The sequence below is a fragment of the Manis javanica genome, chromosome 6, assembly GCF_040802235.1.
Source record: "Manis javanica isolate MJ-LG chromosome 6, MJ_LKY, whole genome shotgun sequence".
Lineage (NCBI taxonomy): Eukaryota > Metazoa > Chordata > Mammalia > Pholidota > Manidae > Manis > Manis javanica.
Genome location: NC_133161.1, coordinates 115,215,576 through 115,233,754, shown reverse-complemented (window position 1 = coordinate 115,233,754; position 18,179 = coordinate 115,215,576). Strand labels below are relative to the sequence as shown.

Here is an 18,179-nt window from a genome sequence, read left to right as displayed (position 1 = left end):
AGATGTATGAATGAATAAGTAAATATTCAGCATGCTTTAAATTTTAACTTAAATACAAGGGGGCTCATTAATGTAAAAACATAGAACATGTAGCTAATATAGAAAATACAGACTGGATACTGCTAAGTCTCCGGCTTTAAGTTCTTAAATTGTTCCCATGCCAAAGCAAAAGTGGTGGCAGTGGTAATGGCAACAGTGACTGTGGTCACAGTGGGTACATGTTAGATCCTCTTCTGCAGAAACTAGCAGAGGGACTAAAAAGGAAGAGTGGAGGAGGAATACAACAAAATAATAGTGAATAAAATCGATCAGAGTCAACCAGAAAACAATAACTCAAGCTTACCATTATCACATCAGGACACATACCACAAATTCATGGAAAGGGGTGCCAGAGACTGGAAGATGTTAGTAAAAAATCCAAATTGTTAAACCTGGGACACGAAGGAGGATCAGTTGGATGCGGTACATCCAATGAGATCCACAGGATGATCCTATGGATAGCACATAAGAATCATTCCCTGTTCTCATCTCTTAAAATGCAAAAACCATTTTCAGATCAGGCTGGTCTCTTCAGTGCCAGTGAGTGTACCTTGCTCACCGGCTTGTGTCCTGTCACTCACACTCCCTCCTTTGCAGTACCCAAAGATCGCTGCCCCCCTGCACAGGCACAGGCAGAGGGGGCTCCACTTCTTAGGGAGGAGGGGGCAGAGAACACGTCACAGAGGAGGTAGGAGTAACACAGAACTGAAGCAGGAGGACAGAAACCACAGCAAAGGCTTAGTTTATTCTTATAGATATCATAAGTAGCTTAGGGCTACCTGACGCAAAAGAGATGTAAAAAAAAAATGTCTGAATTCAGAGCTCTTCTTTTTCCCATTAACTTTTATCGCTTTCCCACCACTTTAACTCCTAGAGAAAACAAAAGATCATATGAGAGATCTTCCTTAATATCTGAAAGCAAACAAAAATGCATTATCCAAAGGTCAACCAAATCCACTATTTGACAGGAAAAAGATACTACAAAGCTGTAAGATTTTGAATTCACACACAATGAAAGATACCACATTCTTTGCAAAGCGCCTCTTTAGAGGGTTGCAAAAGAGTCAATTAAAAGTAAAAAAAACCAAACATGCTGGCTTTTCTTTTCTCAGCCCATTCCCACGCCTTGACAGAATATTGCTGCTATTTCCTTTCTAGCTTCCAGAAGGATGTCAAAGGTCAACATAGTTTGTATTTTCTATTCCACTAACAGTGAAATGGTTGGCCTGGTGCCCTAGAAGGAAAATACATATGACTTTTTTTTTTTTTATCCTTGTGCCCATGGTAACCTTGTTCTAACTGCAAATCTCACAATGTGGGCAGTCTTCTTTTTAAACAATGAGCTGATAAAACTTAAATTCTGTACAGAACCTATACTACAGAATTTACTAACATTCCTGTTTCACTAATCAGAACTATCCAAGGACTTAGATAAATAAGATAAGAATAAAGCCAAGTGCAGACAAGTTCCTTTGTGGTAATACCAGGATTTACTATATACCACAAACCCCTCTGGGATTTTGCCTAAAATACTAAATTAAAAGCAGGGACACTGGTATGTGAATACCACCATTACTCGGATTTTTGCCTCCCATTAGCAATTAGATTCATCCCATCATTTAATTAAAAATTGTCATACCTTAGGGATAATAATTGTGAGGCCCATAACAGTACCAAAGTACATGTGTGTGTGTAGGGCTGGAGGCAATTAAAGAGACCTTAGACAAGACCTTAGCTGATATTTATCTGCCTCATACATTATTTATTTATGGTCCTAAATAAGTTTGAAATTTGAGTATAATTCATTTAAACCCCATTATGTCTATATAATAATTAAAGTTTTACAGAATTAAATAGATATGTACTGAAAATGGACACCATTTTAAAAAATGACACTTCATTTGTCTATTCCTACAAGAGGGGAAATGAATATCTTGCATGTGCTGGATGCTCTGACTTGTTATTAACTTAAAAATCTGGGCAGTGGTAATAATTTTAAACATATATAGTTATAGTCACAAGGGTTTTAATCACCTAAAGAGTTCAATTTGAACTACTATTAGCTCAACTTAAACACTAAGCAGGTACTTAGTGCTATGTCCTGCTTCAGGACACTTTTCAACTAATTGTACATATGCTGTATAGAGATGCAGAAAGCACTGCTACTAAATATAGACACACTTTGATAGCGCACTGAAACATTACCTAATGACTGATGAAAGACTATGAAAAAAATTTGCCCTGGGTATTTAAAATGTCAGGGAAGCAATCAAAAAATCAGAGTCTACAGAAGAGAGTATTTCAATGATTGATGAGACTTTTGAATTCAAGGAAAGTATTTATGAAGTCTAAAGATGTCACAACATAAGAGTGAAAGGATTACAAGAAAGGAATATGTCCCAGTGCAGATGTCATTTACTATAGTATCAAGAAAATAGGTATTTTATGTGATGGAAGTAGTCAGTGGTTTTATTATTTTTATCATTCTGAAATATATATTTCCCATTCTTGAATGTTTTTCTAATGTGGAAAATAAATAAAATGATCTGGAACATAGAGAAACAAAACACCTATTCTAGTATCAATTGTCTGCAATATTAAATAAACAGAGTGGGATTATGTTCAGACACTATTCTAATTTCATCTTCAAGGTCCATATCATTAAATCACATTGTATGTAAGACAACAAAACTTGAGAAAAATATACTCCATAGATGGTCTCCAATCTGGACACTGATACATATAGAAGTTGATGCTTTCATGGATGGTATTAAAGAACAAAATACACTTAAGTATACAAGTTCTTAAACTCATTTATGTTTGTTAAATATAGTTCAGTTTTGGATTTTTTTTAAATTGAGGCTATAACCAAGTAGAAATAGAAAGTCCTTTTGGATTTATGGTATATTTTAAGCATAATTTTATTCAACAGTTTTTATAAATGATTTATTTTCATATAATTTCAAACTTAGAGGAAAGTTGCAAGAATAGTACAAAAAAAATCCTATACTCTTTGCCAAGATTCACCAATTTGTTAATAATGTACTCCACCTACTTTATCACCTCTCTCTCTCTCTCAAACACACACACGCACATCACTTGGAAGTAAGTAGCAGACACCATGCTCCTTTACCCCTAAATACTTCAGTGTGCATTTCCTAAAAAAAGAGGGTGCTCCTGTACATAACACCACAGTACAATTATATAGATGAAGAAATTTAACATTGGTCAAACACTACTAATTAGTCCTCAGCCCATATTCAAATGTTGTGTATCATCCCAATAACGTTCTATAGCTACTTTTTTTTTTCAGGTCCCGGATCTAACATAAGATCAATCACTGCATTTGTTTGTCTTGTCATTGGTTTTCCTTCCTCTGGAACAGTTCCTCAGTCTTTCTCTACCTTTCAAACAATATTCCTCAGATATCTACCATTCCAGTCACTCTGCCTTGTTAATGTTACAAAGGATGAAACGTGGCACCTAACCACTAGGTACCTACAGTCAAGTTAAAGGGAAAAACATGTAAACAATTAGAAAGCATATCATGAAACATGCTATAATAGAAGTATAAAGTTGGACCCTTCTCATTTTTACCAGCTCAAAATCCTTGTTCTGTCTCCCATTTGGAAATAGGAAGTTATTTCAATAGCCAGAATCATCACTGGTAAAACTTATTTATAAAGAACCTTTTAATTCAAGGATTTGGCTGAAGTAATATAGAGTAGTATACAACAGTATATAGTAAAATTATACACACACATTCACACTTTTTAAGAAATAGCAATGGTTCTTTTAAGTGGAAGATGTGTTACAATCACCATTTATTTTTAGAAACAGAAATATTTGATACGGTAAAAAGAACTGTACTCTTTTTCTATAGTTGGAAAAGCTATATTCAAACCTAACAATCATTTATCAGCTAAGTGATCTTGGGTAAGTCACAGTTTGGGCCTTAACTACTTCATCTGTAAAATGGAATAGTAATAGTTAACTATTGAGTTTAATAAGGTAAAAAATAATGTACATGAAAGTTTTTTATAAAAGTAAAGCACTATTTAATTTATTATGTATGTGAGTATGTATGTATATATATGTATGTGTTCATATGTATATATGTACTACAGATATGCTTATGCATATAGTTATATATGTATATGAAGTGTATATGGAGAACAGAGAAAGAGAATGAGAGTGAAAGAGAGCTTAGAATGAATTTGACTTCTGACGTTTTTGACAGGGTCTTCTATATCACCACACAGAAGAGTTTGAATACCAAATTTCTCGGCCTATTTGGGGTGATGAGTCCACTTCCCTTGGGATGGCTGTCTTCCAGTGGCCACACACCAGCAGCCCTCCGTTTTGTCCACTAAGCAGAGAAGTTCTATCCCTCATGTCCGACTTCCCATGATCTCTGGACCAACAGTGCCAGGAGAGCAGAGATTATGTCTGCCTTACTCACTGTCGAATCTGTAGAATAAGCACAGGGCTGGTAGAGAGAGGGTCCTCAACAAATATGTGTGGAATGGTAAATACCAGCTGGGGCCCTCTCCAGCCCAAAATACTGTGACACAGCATCACTGCCTCTTTCTTGAGGCAACTGCGACTCAGCCATCAGTGGAGAAACCAGAACTTTCATCAACTTCCTCCATGAGGGTAAATGATATTTAAAAAACAAAAATTCATTCCTGGAGTTTTGAATACAGAAATACCATTAAAACAACATAAACATTGCAATCATGTAGAAATCTTCTTAGAATTCCTTAAATGAATTAAAAATGATTACCAAGAGCATAGTAACTATTTAAGCCTGTCCCACCCTCTTTTACATTCCCTTTTTTAATTTTTATAGCTCATCTCACTCTGAAGTTACCATTTTGTCATTTAGACTTAAAAAAAGTAAATAATAAATATTTGTATTGATGTAACAGAGCACTTGAAAACTATTTCTTTAATAAGGCAAACATTCTGTACAATATTAAATACACACATCTCTGGATTAATAAATCTTTTCCTGTAATTTATATAACAGTAAACTTTAGCCCAGCTAAAGCCCCATGACCACTTAGAATCTTAAGCTAAAGAAGTTTTATAGATTTGCAACAAGTTAGAGTCTCTTGATTACTATATTTGCCACCTAAAAAAATTAAGCTTGAATATGACACAAAAGCCTAAGTAATGACAAATTAAGAGATGCTAAGTTTTAAATGCTTGGCAGATTTGCCCTGTTCCATATTATTAATATGTAGGATTGAGAATCAGAATAATGAAAAAGAAAGGGTATGAAAACAAACCAAAAAAACAGAGGTAAATGAACAACAATCTGAAGAGCTAGAAGTGAATAAAGAGGTGAAAGAGATGTGAGAATGTTGGAGAAGTAAAGAAAATCAGGAGAAATGGAATGAAAATTAGAAAAGTGATGGCAATCAGGGGTAATTGCAGTCAAAATTTTTCTGGGCTCTAGTCACTTGGGGAGTAAGGCACATGGATCAGGATCACCAGTCATTCATGGCCCTGTTTGTTTTCTGGCTGAAACCCCTCTTGATCTCTCTCTCGTAAAGACCTTAAAATGACTCTGCTTTTATGAAAGCTCAAAGACAAACGTAAACTTCCCTTCCCCATAGCAGCAACAAATTCACTCTATTGCCCATTTTATTTCCCTCACTAGGTTAAATTTGTCCTCTAGTGATTGGTAGGATTTCTGGTCCTAGCAATATAGAGAGAAAAATGTTACTAAAGTTGGTATTTTACTAAAACTACATGTGACCCACTATTTCTGACAGTTGAACAACAATCTACCACATGTCTATGCAAAATTAATGATACAGAGAGGGTTAGACCCAGAACTAGATAGGCCCACTTCTGCAGAGACAGGAGACAATCAGAAAAAATGTAATATCATAAATGCAGGGTGCAGACAGTGACATAAGCCAGCAGTTCTCAGCATCAAAGAGATTTGGCAAAGAGATAAAAAAAAGACAAGACAAACAAACAAAGAAGTCATGAATAGAGCACAGAGCATTTAGCAGGAGGCAGGAAGCCTGTATCTGGAAGACAAAGCACAGTGAAAAGAAGGAGGCAGGACCCCAGTCCCTGTTCAGGCTTCAGAAGCAGAACTAAGAGTCCTGAAGAGGAATGAAACAGGTGAAAAGACCCAGGTGGTGTTCAAGGCAGCAACGTTGTCTCAGAAATAAGACCCTGATTCTAGAACCTCAGGTAAAAGAAAGTGTGTAGCTTGGCACCAAATTCCCTAAGAATTAAACTAGGGCTTCTTAATCACCCTTGCCCAGGGGCAGGGTTGGCCTTGAAATTCAAAGATGTCAAGGCATGACTACACACCAGAACTATCTGGGGAGCTTATCTGTAAACATACAAATTCCTGGTCCACATCCTAGATGTGACAAATCAGAATATCCGGGTATAGCATCTACAGGACTCCTTTTTTTTTTTTTTTTTGTCTCCAGATGATCCTACGGTACAACCACTAGTGGACACTACTGTTCTAGAGTCTGGAGTAGAGATAGTCACTTCTGGGATTAAAATTCAAATCAATAATGCAAAATATATCTACCTACAAAGGGCAAAAACATAAATTCATAAACGTTAAAATAAAAATAGGCATTTTCAGAGTTGGCTTTTCCTCTTCTTTTCCTCATCTAGCTCTAGACAATGTTCAATCATGACCAGCATGTGTGAGTCAGGAATTACTTCAGCATCCTTGCTTATTAAAATAACATCTGTTTTTTCTTCATCTGACAGTTATCTGTGCTCCACTGGTTTCTTTTCATATCTGTCACCAACACTACCCTTCAAATAATGTGCTACCTCACACCGCCAGTGACTCACCTCTTCTGTGGGGGCTCACAGCTGGTTCTTCTGACTCCCTCTTCTATGTGGGAAACGAGACTCCATCCTTCATATCCCCAACCAGTTTCCATCTCCCAGCCATCTACCCCAGCCAAGGCCCCACATTAACAGTGGTGGATCATGATGTACAAGCTGCCCACAAAGGCTACAGTAAAATTCATTCATATCACAAGGAGAAATTCTGACTAGTATTTCCAAATCTATGTCTTCTTTCTTCACACAGGAAAATGACCATTTCTCATGTTAAAGCTAAAACCAGATGTGGTGAAAGTATGGGAAAAAAGCATGATAGGCCAAAAATGGAGGTTTGGATTCAACCACACTACATTAGAAATGATTATCATCCCAAGTTAACTACTGACCGTTATGGGAAACAAAAATAGGGAGAGAGAGCTCCAAGACACCTGTGAAAATCACCCACAATACATAATCATCCATAGACCCCCACATGGAAAACAAAACATATTGGAATCTTTAATGAGCAGACTAATGAAAAACAAATCAAGAGATATTAATATTTTTTCTTTTGAAAAAAAGACTGACATAGAGATAATATTGGGAATGTATGAAATAGAAAGCCTAATTTGAGTAATATCTTTATTGTGACTCAAAATTCTACTCACCAAATTAATTTAAATAAACTCTAATAGAAATCCTGTCAAAAACATTTAAAACTGACTGAAGACCTGAACTCAAGGCTAGTAAGAATTACAAGTCATCTAGCATACAACCTGGGATGTTTGAATTTAATGCTAATCTTACTTAAAATTTTCATCAATTTTTGGGGTGATTAAATGGCATATTATTAAAATTTGTAGGTGATTCAAACTTAGTGTTATGCAGCAAAGGGCATAAAAACAGAGAATATTAGGAACCAAAGAAAAAGTAGACCTACAGGTAAAAATTATTAATCTATAGAATAAAAGTCATCAAATAAAAAGGAAAAAGCAAGAGGAAGGGGATATTTATTTAGGTTAAAAGGTTTTAAAGGAGTGAAGACAAAAATTAGTATTTAAATTAAAAGAACAAATGTGCCAAATCATTTGAATTTGCTGCATGAAATGACAACAAAAATAAGCTTTGAGTTTGACATGTGAAATTATATGGGCTCACCAACATTTTTCTCACATAGTAAGGAAAGAATAAACTTCTTTATAACTAAAAGGAAAAAATAAAAAATAACTATTATTCTTCTGTAATAGCAATAGTTGAGGGTTCTGTAAATACTGCAGTGACTCTTACATCGGTGCCTCACAGTCTCCATACCTTCCCACATGCTAATGGTATGACCCTATGCAAGTAGCCTGGCCCATCTGTGTTCCTATTTCTTATGCTCTTTATCAGAGATAATTTTTCCATGTTAGGAATTTTGCAGATATTAAATGGGAGTGATACTATCTCCTGAGAAAAGAGCAACAGGAGATTGCTTAAGAGGCTTGAAAAACCTGCTCATAAGAATGAACTGGGTAACAGGAGGTTTAGTTAAGTGAGTTTGACTCACTGGCCATTGATAGTATTGAAAGGAATTTAAACTACAGCAATCTGAGTACTAGGGGAGTATAAGGATATTAATAAAGATGGCTTGTGGGCGTCTTATATTTAGATTTTCAACAAACAGAATTACAAGTCACATCACTTAGAAGTTACACACGAATTCCTAAAAGATTTCATTTCCCACTGAATAACACTGGCTAACTCCATTCCAGGGACTTATTTTTACCACATCAAAGAGAAAGAGTCTACCTCTTAGTACAAAGAACAATTTCTGCTATGATAAAGAATTTTTAAAGCAGTTTCTAATTTCAGTCATAAAATCTTAGAAAAGCACTCAGAATGACAAAAACAGGAAAACTAAACGGCAACAGTAGTTTGTGTATGTTGAAATTGTAAGAAGATAGCAAGTGCTGTTTTTGATCACTACAACTTCAAGGGAAAAGGGAATGTCAATCCGAATGACTAAAATCCAAAAAAACTGACAATACCAATTTCTGGAGAGGATGAGAAGCAGTGATACAGCCACTTTGGAAGACAACTTGCTAGTTTATTACAAAGCTAAACAAAGTGCAGCCATCACACTCCTAGGTATTTACCAAATGATTTGAAAAATTAAGTCTACATAAAAACTTGCAAGTGAATACTTACAGCAAGTTTCTTCATAGTCACCAAAAACAGAAGCAATTACAATGTCTTGCAATCTGTAAATGGATAAGCAAACTATGGTGGAATACTAAGAGAAAAATAAAAGAATGAGCTATCAAGGCACAAAGATGTATCAATTCTAAATGCATGCTGAGAAACAGAAGCAGCCAGTGGAATATGGTTCCATCTACTTGACATTCCAGAAAAGGCAAAACTATAGAGAGGCAAACAGATCAGTACTTGCCAGGGATGTGGTACAGGGAGGGAGACAGGGTTGAATAGGTGAAACAGAGGGGATTACTTAGGGCAGTGGAAGTATTTCATATGATACTCTGATGGTAGATACATGACACCACACATTTATCAATACCCATAAAATCTTACAGCACAAAAACTGAACCTTAATGTATACAAATTTTTATAAATTTTATATATATATATGCATATATATATATGTAGTGTGTGTGTGTATGTACATACATATTTATTTAGGAGGTCAAAAAATATCATAACAGGATGAAAAGAATATAACTATATTACAAATATGAAAAAAACCTCACTGATGATGGTAGAGTAGAAAGGTAAAGACCTAGGTAACTTTGGAAATGAGTGAAGTCTGTGAAAATGCCACATATAATTCTGTACTCCAAAACTGCATGTAAGCACTGCACTCGATCTGATAAAATTATTTCCCATGGGAGTGTGTGTTAACAATGTTGAAACAACCATATATGTACATTGCAACTGAACACTTAAGTAAATAGGATAGCTAAAGGAGAGCCAAGTTTCTCCCTGTTGGAGTAGGAAGTTACCAACAGCAAGAGGCAGAAGTTACAATGATCCAGGTAATGGGTTAAAGTTGGATCATTATGGATCAACATATAGAGTGACACATACAGAACTCTTACAGATAGGCACATATACGTGAGTTGGTATACACATAACATGTTTCATTGCTCTGTGAGCTTAGAGGATTAGAGTTGGATCATTATGAACTCTTATTGAGCATAGTATAGATACAGAGAGACACATATAGAACTCTTACAGATAGGTGCATATACGTAAGTTAGTATACACATAAATATTTCATTGCTCTGTCAGCTTAGAGGGCTTTGGAACAACACCACTCAAAAAGCAGTAAGTATACCTGGTGCCCAGATGTTGGTTTCTAACACCATTCTATAATAAAAGGATTTAGCGTACCTTGGAGAAGTGACTGATTCTAGGACTGGGGCGGAAAAATAGATGAGTCTAGGGTATCTTGTAGTACCAGAAAGTAAGGATGTGCTCAAAACACACACACAATGATGGACACATGTCAAAGTAGTCGCGCACAGACAACTGAAAGACCTGAAATATACTCTTCAAAACTGTCATGATCATCAAAAACAAAGAAAGCCTGAGAAATTTTCACAGACAAGAGAAGTCTAAGGAGACATGACAAGTAAATGTCATGTGGCATCTTAAAGTGGGAACCCAGAACAGGAAAAGAAGAGGTAAAAACTAAACTAAGGATACCTGAACACAATATTAAATTTAGTTCTTAATAATGCATCAATATTGGTTCATTAAGTGGGACAAAGTACCAGATTAATATAAGATATCAATAATAAGGAAACAGGTATGGAATATATGAGAACCTTGTATATGTACTATCTTCACAACTCTTCTATAAATATAAAATTATATACAAAAAATTAAAATTTATTTTAAAACAAGTAAAGGGGAAAGTAAAAACCTTCCTCCTGGAAAATTCATAAAAGAGAACAGACAGTATGAAGAATTTAGGATGTGAGGGGTTGCCCTCCCACACAAAGAAAAGGTGCTGGACAGAAAGCTGCCAGTCATAGGGAAACAAAGCAATAGAGATAAACTAAAAAGACAAGTAAAGGGAAAAAATAACTGTCATATTTTTCCAATAAAGGAAAAGAAGCTAAGTATGGAGAAATTTAGCAGGACAAATGGAAAAAGATAGATCATAAGATTCAGAAGGAAATGTTCCTATAGAAAAAGAGTATCTATGAGAGGAGAGAAAGCACTCTACATTTCTGCTCAATATACTTGTATCTTCTAAAACTGATTTGCATAATTTAAGGATCAGTTTTTATTAAAGTGTTTATTTCATATGTAGTGGAGTCAGTGTCCACACTCAGTAGTCTCATTCCTTTTCAGGCCTGCTTAGCACATTGGGTCCTTCCAAGAAAAGTGTGCAAGAAGAGCAGAAAACAGAAGTTCTTCCCAGTTTACATAGAACCACTACTCAAGGTCTCTGTTAGGAATTATTAAATGAGATACTGTGACAATATTCTAAACTACACATTTAAAGAAACCAATGGCATCAGAAGTATAGCCTTTTATAAGCTTTGTGCCAGGCCAATAATATCTAACATTTTAAATTATGCAATCTACCTACGAAGATCAACTTGAAATCGTGTGGCCAACAGAACTCACATATTGGTTACTACAGCGTAACTGTAAAACCATGTTTGTTTCATAAGGACAAACACCATCACATCGTCAACCTCTGAAATCTAAAGCCAAACACGGTTTCTAAACTGAAAATTATCCAAATTACAATGAAACTGCACTCTTCTCAATACCAATGAGAAACAGTCTTAAACATTTTTGATACTACCTGTCATTTATAAGCAAGCATCCCAAGTACACTTTCAAATAGTAATGGAACTAAGTGAAACACAGTGTCATGACAATTCTCATGATTTACAGAATGAGAAAGACTTTTGCACTGAGTACTAGAGGAATGATGAGAAGTCAGCTCAGCCCAAGGACTCTGCAAGGCAGAATGAAGCAGTGGAAAGGACACAGGGTTTGGGTTGGACTGACCTGGGGTAAATCCTGATTTTGTTGCTTCTCATCACTAATAAAGGAACATAAGTTAGTATCTCAAAGTATCAGTTTCCTCACCTACAAAAGAAAACAATATTGACCTCCCAAGTCTGATGCAAACATTGTTATGAATATTCAATAATATACACAAACACTCATGTACCATTTGTTATATACCAGGCTGCTTTAAGTATTTTGTATAAATTAATGAATTTGATCTTTCTAGCAACTCTAGGAGGTATGTAATTATACTATCCCCATTTTAAAATTGAGAAATATGAAGTATGGAAAGATGAAATAACTTATTCCAGTTTATATAGCCAGGAAGCAGCTGAGCTGCTTGTTCAGTCCAAGTAGTCTGGCTCATTTTGCTCTAAATACTACATAACATGATTATAAATCAGTTACCCTCAAACCACCTTAATTCCAATTCAACTCATTAAAATACTGACACTACCTTTTTAATGAAAGACAAAATTGTTCAGTTACCATGTTACAGGGACAAGAACCACATTAGCCGAATTTATTTATTGCTATCAATCTCAATTCATGAATAAAAAGGATAAATGATATTGTACTAACTTGTCTTCCAAGATGCAAATTTGTAAAATATATTTCAATTCACTAAACAATTAAATGATTAAGAGTTATTACAAGAAAATCCCTACGGTAATCCTGACCCTAAGCAAGGCTAACTAATTCTTTAATAATTTTATGACCAACTAAAAAGCTGCTAAAGGCTAAATTCCAAATCACAACGAAATCAAAAAATGCAAACAAGTTAACATATAAACAACAAATTATTGCCTCTAAAACACAAACAACAACAAAAAGCTCGATACCAGCTGATGATTCTAGAACCTGTGGCACTTTACAGAGAGGCCCGGTTTCACAGTATTATAGTGTCCCTGATACCAGGAAAATATCATGAGGTTTAAGCCCCAAATGCCATCTCCTCTGTCCTCCTCATCAGTACTTTTCCAACAAATAATCCCAGGACAACTTTACTCTGATTCTGATTTTTAAATGCACTATGTTTTTTTGGAGACAATAAAGCCCCGCTCTAATAGACCTTCAAAACAAACAAAACTTTAATGAATATTCTTACATAGCTCATGTCCTTTCCAATTATTTTCAGAGAGAATGCACTTAACAGAAGAAGTACAAAACTATACTTTGTTAATATATAATAAATAACTGGTGCTTATTTAAACAGCAAACCTTAGTTTGCTATAATTAATCAGTAAATGGATTCCTCAGAGTTCTCTTTTCTATGTGACTTTTATCCTACCGTGGGATGACTTTTTCCTACACCATCTCCTCTATCATATGACTTGACGCTTTAGAACTGGAATAGTCAGAACCCCTTTCACAGTATGAAAACTTGTTACAACTGAAATACTCATAACCTTCATTTATTCTAAATTGTATTATGGCAAAGGAATTATGTAATTTCTCATCCTTTTCTCCTAACTGTCCCTACTAATTATCTGTCCCTGTCTCCCCAACATCCCCTAAATTTGTTATAGGATCAAGGTGGCAACACTTCAGAAACAAACACAGCATAAATCCTTTAATGCTTACCATAGATGTTTCATCATACCATTCAACCATTATAATTTCCAAGACAATACTAATGTTGTACCTCATAAGAGTATAAACACACATTTTTACTACTGAAGTGGAGCTAAAACTGGGCTTTGCAGATTATGGCTGGAAAAGGTTTACATTTTTCAGACTACTAAAATTAGAAGATCATTTTGGTATGCAAAAGACATGTTCCAAATAAAGGAGTGAATTTAACACTAACACCCTCCAGCAGGGAGGGCATGGTTCACAGCTACGTTTCTTTGTACAGTCTTTTCCAGAGTTTAAAAGCATCTTCGAAGCACAGTAATGTATTATTGCAGGGACTGCCAGAGCACCAAACAGGGCTAATAGATGATAAGGAGCATCCTGTGCTTAATATCCTTAATTTGTAAATAATGAGACAAAAAATAGCAACAACCAGTTTCTAACCCACAGAAAAGAAATAAATGGCAAAAATGTTGATATCTTGAAATAGTTCTTTCCCATTACTATAGGGGCATGAACCACTCGGCAGTGAGCATGTGTCTCTAGGGAGTCACAGGACAAAAGCCCAACTGAGGATAACTGATCTGCAACAGGCTTTCTCCCTCTCTGCAGGCCCTGTTTATTTCACACCACCCAACAAATCCAAACTTCAACCTGTAGAGCCAGATCAAATTATTTAAATCAAGCTTTCTAGAGGAGTATACACTAAGTCAATAGAGATGGTCATTTTGAAACAAGAAAAATTGGCTCTCTGGTCGTATTTTCTGACCTAGGACTTTAAGTCTTTTTTTGATGATAGGTGAGGCATAAATATCATAATTCAGATGAGTGAACAAACACATTTGTAGTCTCTACCACAACACTGTAACAGGTTAAGAAGGTGAGAGAAATATGTATTCCCCAATCGCAGTCCACCAATATTTTAACCACACTCCCCAAAGGTGATAAATATAAATCATACCATTAGAAAATTGCCCCTGGCATCCACAGAGAAGGTTTCCAGGAATTAAAATTTTTCTTAACCTAGAGAGAACTCTATTTATCCATGCCAGGCTTTCTCACTCAAAAAATGGCTTCTTTTCTTGTATGGTGTTTTTCTGTTGAGTGAATTAATGAATTCCTGCATTCTCATAAATGATTTTATGGAAGAATTTAAATGTAATTTTTTTTAATGAACTCTAAGCAAGTCAAGATTAATCATAGTTCCGTGACTTGTTACAAACAAAGCTTCCATTGAATATGACCTGTCAAGCTATTATCTTTGTCCTCAGAGAGTCTATACTTCAAGAATTATAAAAAGACATTATTCAAAAGAGAATAGCTACCTCTTGGGCTTCAAAAGAGAACAGCTACCTCTTGGGCACATAATCACTTGCTGGATCTGTGCCAGTATCTAGTAGTGAACAAATGGCAAGCATTTAGTTTTATTCTTCGGAAATTTAAATTTTACAAGATTGTAAAATTTTACATTTTTTAAGAATAACCCATAATTTAGAGGGAAAAAAATCAGACCTCATATCTGTCTTCTAAAAAATTTAATATTTATGAAACCCAAGCCGTTTATACAGTCGCCTTCTAAATTATAAGCACCTGACTTAAAACTTCATATTTCCTAGTATCATCAGGTAGCACACTGTCTGCTGCCCTTTCCATTCGCTAATTCATCGGCATCTCATGGAAACTTTTAAAGGGCAACTAAGCTGTGCTTGGCCAACAGCATCACCTGGCGGTCACCAGGTCAAACTGTCTGACCTAGAATTTCTTTGCGGAAATCGTGCACATTCACTGGCAAGTCACAGTTCAGATGCCTTTAGCACCCCTTATACATTATCTTGAACACCTCCTACTCTCTCTAACTCGGTGATTCCCAAGATGGGGAGGACAAGGAAATAGAAGTGAGGGAAACATTCAGAAACTGGACAATAGCAATTTTTCAAAACATTAAATATCTCTCGGTTGAGAATCAGATACATTCCTCTTAGTGGGGCATCACGTCACTGCACCCCTTGAAAATCACAATGGGTCAAGAGAAGTAAATGTTACTGATGGAGAGTCCTTGAAAATAAAGAACCAGAGAACTATAAACAGCTCTTAGGTAATGTCCAACTCCATCCCCACTTTATTTTCATCCCTCATCTTCTCCAAAATAAGGCTGGTTTGTTTGACATCCCCACAGTTGTACTAAGATTGAGGTACATAAACTTTTGGCTTTCCGTTTCACTGCCCATCACTGACCTGCATGCTATTTTAGAAAAATCACTAACATCTATATGCCTCCCCTGACAAAAGTTACAATACTTGGTGTTTACAAAAGTTACCTAGGATGAAAATGTAGTCGATGGGTACTTGGAATCCCAGCTTCAGTGTACAAGCCAAGTGTACTTCTGGGAGTCAGGTATATTTAGAAAAACTAGTAGACTCATGGGCTGAGGTCACCTAGAGTCACAGAAGGGATGAGAATATCTCTCAGGAAAGTATTTACCCTGAAGGGAAAGAAAGCCAAGCAAAGAGGCCTGTCTCAGTCTTCCTCATCTGGGGGATGAGGGATTCTGAGGGAGAGGGTTTCTGAGTTCTATATGGAGTCGATCACTAAGATCCATTGCTCCCCACTCCCACCATCACTCCCAACACTCCATGGGTTCCCATCTGAGTCATAAGAAAAAAGGAGGATTCAAAAAAAAATTGGGAGAGATATTTTCACTAGAAACCTCCCTAAGACATTAGAACAGAAAACATTCCTGCTACGATACCTACTTTGCATATAATAAAAAGTAGTACTCTCCCACACCAAAAATATCTGAGAATAAGATAGTACAGCTCAGTTATGGTGTCTTAAATCTTCATGATTCAGTGCAGTTACAACAGTGCTCCTTAGCCATGTAGCAGGCATCCAAAAACAGCCCCTCTGTCACAAAGACCAGTACTTTCAAGGTGGACACACACATATACCCCTGCAGTACACAAAAACTTTAGCAGATGACCTGCCTCACTGCCTCTGAGTTGTAGTAGAGTCCATCATGGTACATGGTGAACCATCCTGCAGCCCCAACCACGTCTCCCCAGAAATAACAGAATAATAATCATAGAAATGAAAATGAGTATGGGCTTTGAGAAGAGAGGAAGGTCCCTTATTTAGCCCAGGGTAAGAATCAGAGAAAGACAGGTTACAGGAGGCTAATAATGTTGACCTAGAAATACTTATAAAAGTTTCCCTGGAACATAAGTATTTTTATTATGGTTTTCAATCTCCAAGTAAATGGAATGCATGTAATTTCTACTTAAACATCTTCAGAAGGGTTGAAATTAAATCACTTGGAGACAAGGTCTTGGTCTCAATTTGCCATAGTCTACAAACCCCTCTTTAGTAGAAAATGATATGTTTGTACCTTTACTTTCCCCTTTTCCCCTCATTCACTCTTTCTCACCCATACATAAAGATATAGTTATATATACCGAGTATATTAGCAGTACACTGAAGAATTCCTGAGACATCTTCAATTTCCTCTTTGTTGGTGTGGTCAGCATAGGAGCATCTGTTAGAAATATTGTGGAAATTCTTTTCTGCATCCCTATAACTAAGAAGAAAACAAAATTAGCACATGGAGACATTTTTAAAAGCATCTGCGTATGCACTCATATACATACACACAAGTACACGTAGCCTGTGCTCTGGGTATAATAACATTTTTAAAATAACTGAAGTTTTAAGACATAATTTCTGACAAAACTCACCATTACCATCAGCATGAACAGTGTGGACCTGGAACTGGAGGTAATCATTAATAAGAAAAGTACGTGTGAAAGAAAGAAATGAGGGAACCAGAAAATGTATCAGTTTCTGTAGCTAATGTTTCCTTATTTGAGTGCTTTGTAACTGCTGGCATTCTCTTTCTATAAAGAAGTTGCCTAGAAAAAGAACAATTAACAGTACAGAACTGGTGCGTTACTGTGTTGAAAGCAAACCCATCTTAACTTCTATCACAGTCGAGAAGAAAGCAGGAACGTGCATGGTGACAAGTTACCATATAAAGCATTTGTAGCCTGACAGAACTGAATCATGGTCTTACCATTTTCTATCTTTGAGGCTCTGTGCAAGTAACCTAATTCCTATTAACCTAAATTGTCTCCCTAATAACACAGAGAGACCTCCTAGAGTTCTTGTGAGGACAGAATGACAAAATGCCCATGTAATCAGATGCTGAGTGGAACTGTTCCAGTTGCCTCTGAATTAGAGCTTAGGCACCAAAGCTGAAGACAATATGGGCCAAATCCTCCCATATTCTAGAAGAGTAGCCAAGAAGATTAGCAATCTCCTCCCAGATTTGAGAAATGACTAAATAGTCACTGCCACTGTCACCCTGCCACCAGCTTTCAAAAGCAAAGGGATAGAAAACAATTCAAAAGGGAACCCTTGAAGTGAGTAACTGGCCTTGGAAGGGAGTACTGTTCCCTTTCCCCTCCCACAGAAGCCCAGTTGGTGAGACAGGGGGCGCCCAGACAGAGACTGGAGCTTGGGTATTTCATTCCTTGGTAGACATCCGCTGAGGTGGTGGAATTCCCGATGATCCCTCTGTGCCTGGTTTGAGTACAAGAAGAAGGTTCTAGAGAGAGTTATTAACAGGGTAAAGAACAGAGCCTACACTCCCACCATATGGCAGGCAAAAGTTATGAGTTTCCCATGGATTAGGGAGATGCCACTAAAGAGAGGCAAG

At 36.3% G+C, this 18,179-nt stretch overlaps 1 protein-coding gene across 2 annotated transcripts in view; it reads right to left on the bottom strand.

Moving 5' to 3' along the window:
- The window catches only part of GUCY1A2 (guanylate cyclase 1 soluble subunit alpha 2), a 311,376-nt gene that overhangs the window by 258,805 nt on the left and 34,392 nt on the right, over positions 1-18,179 (bottom strand). For both annotated transcript variants that reach the window (XM_037012667.2, XM_073239331.1), the window contains exon 3: positions 16,921-17,042. In XM_037012667.2, the coding sequence (XP_036868562.2) occupies positions 16,921-17,042 (122 nt within the window). The remainder of the gene's footprint in view (positions 1-16,920; positions 17,043-18,179) is intronic.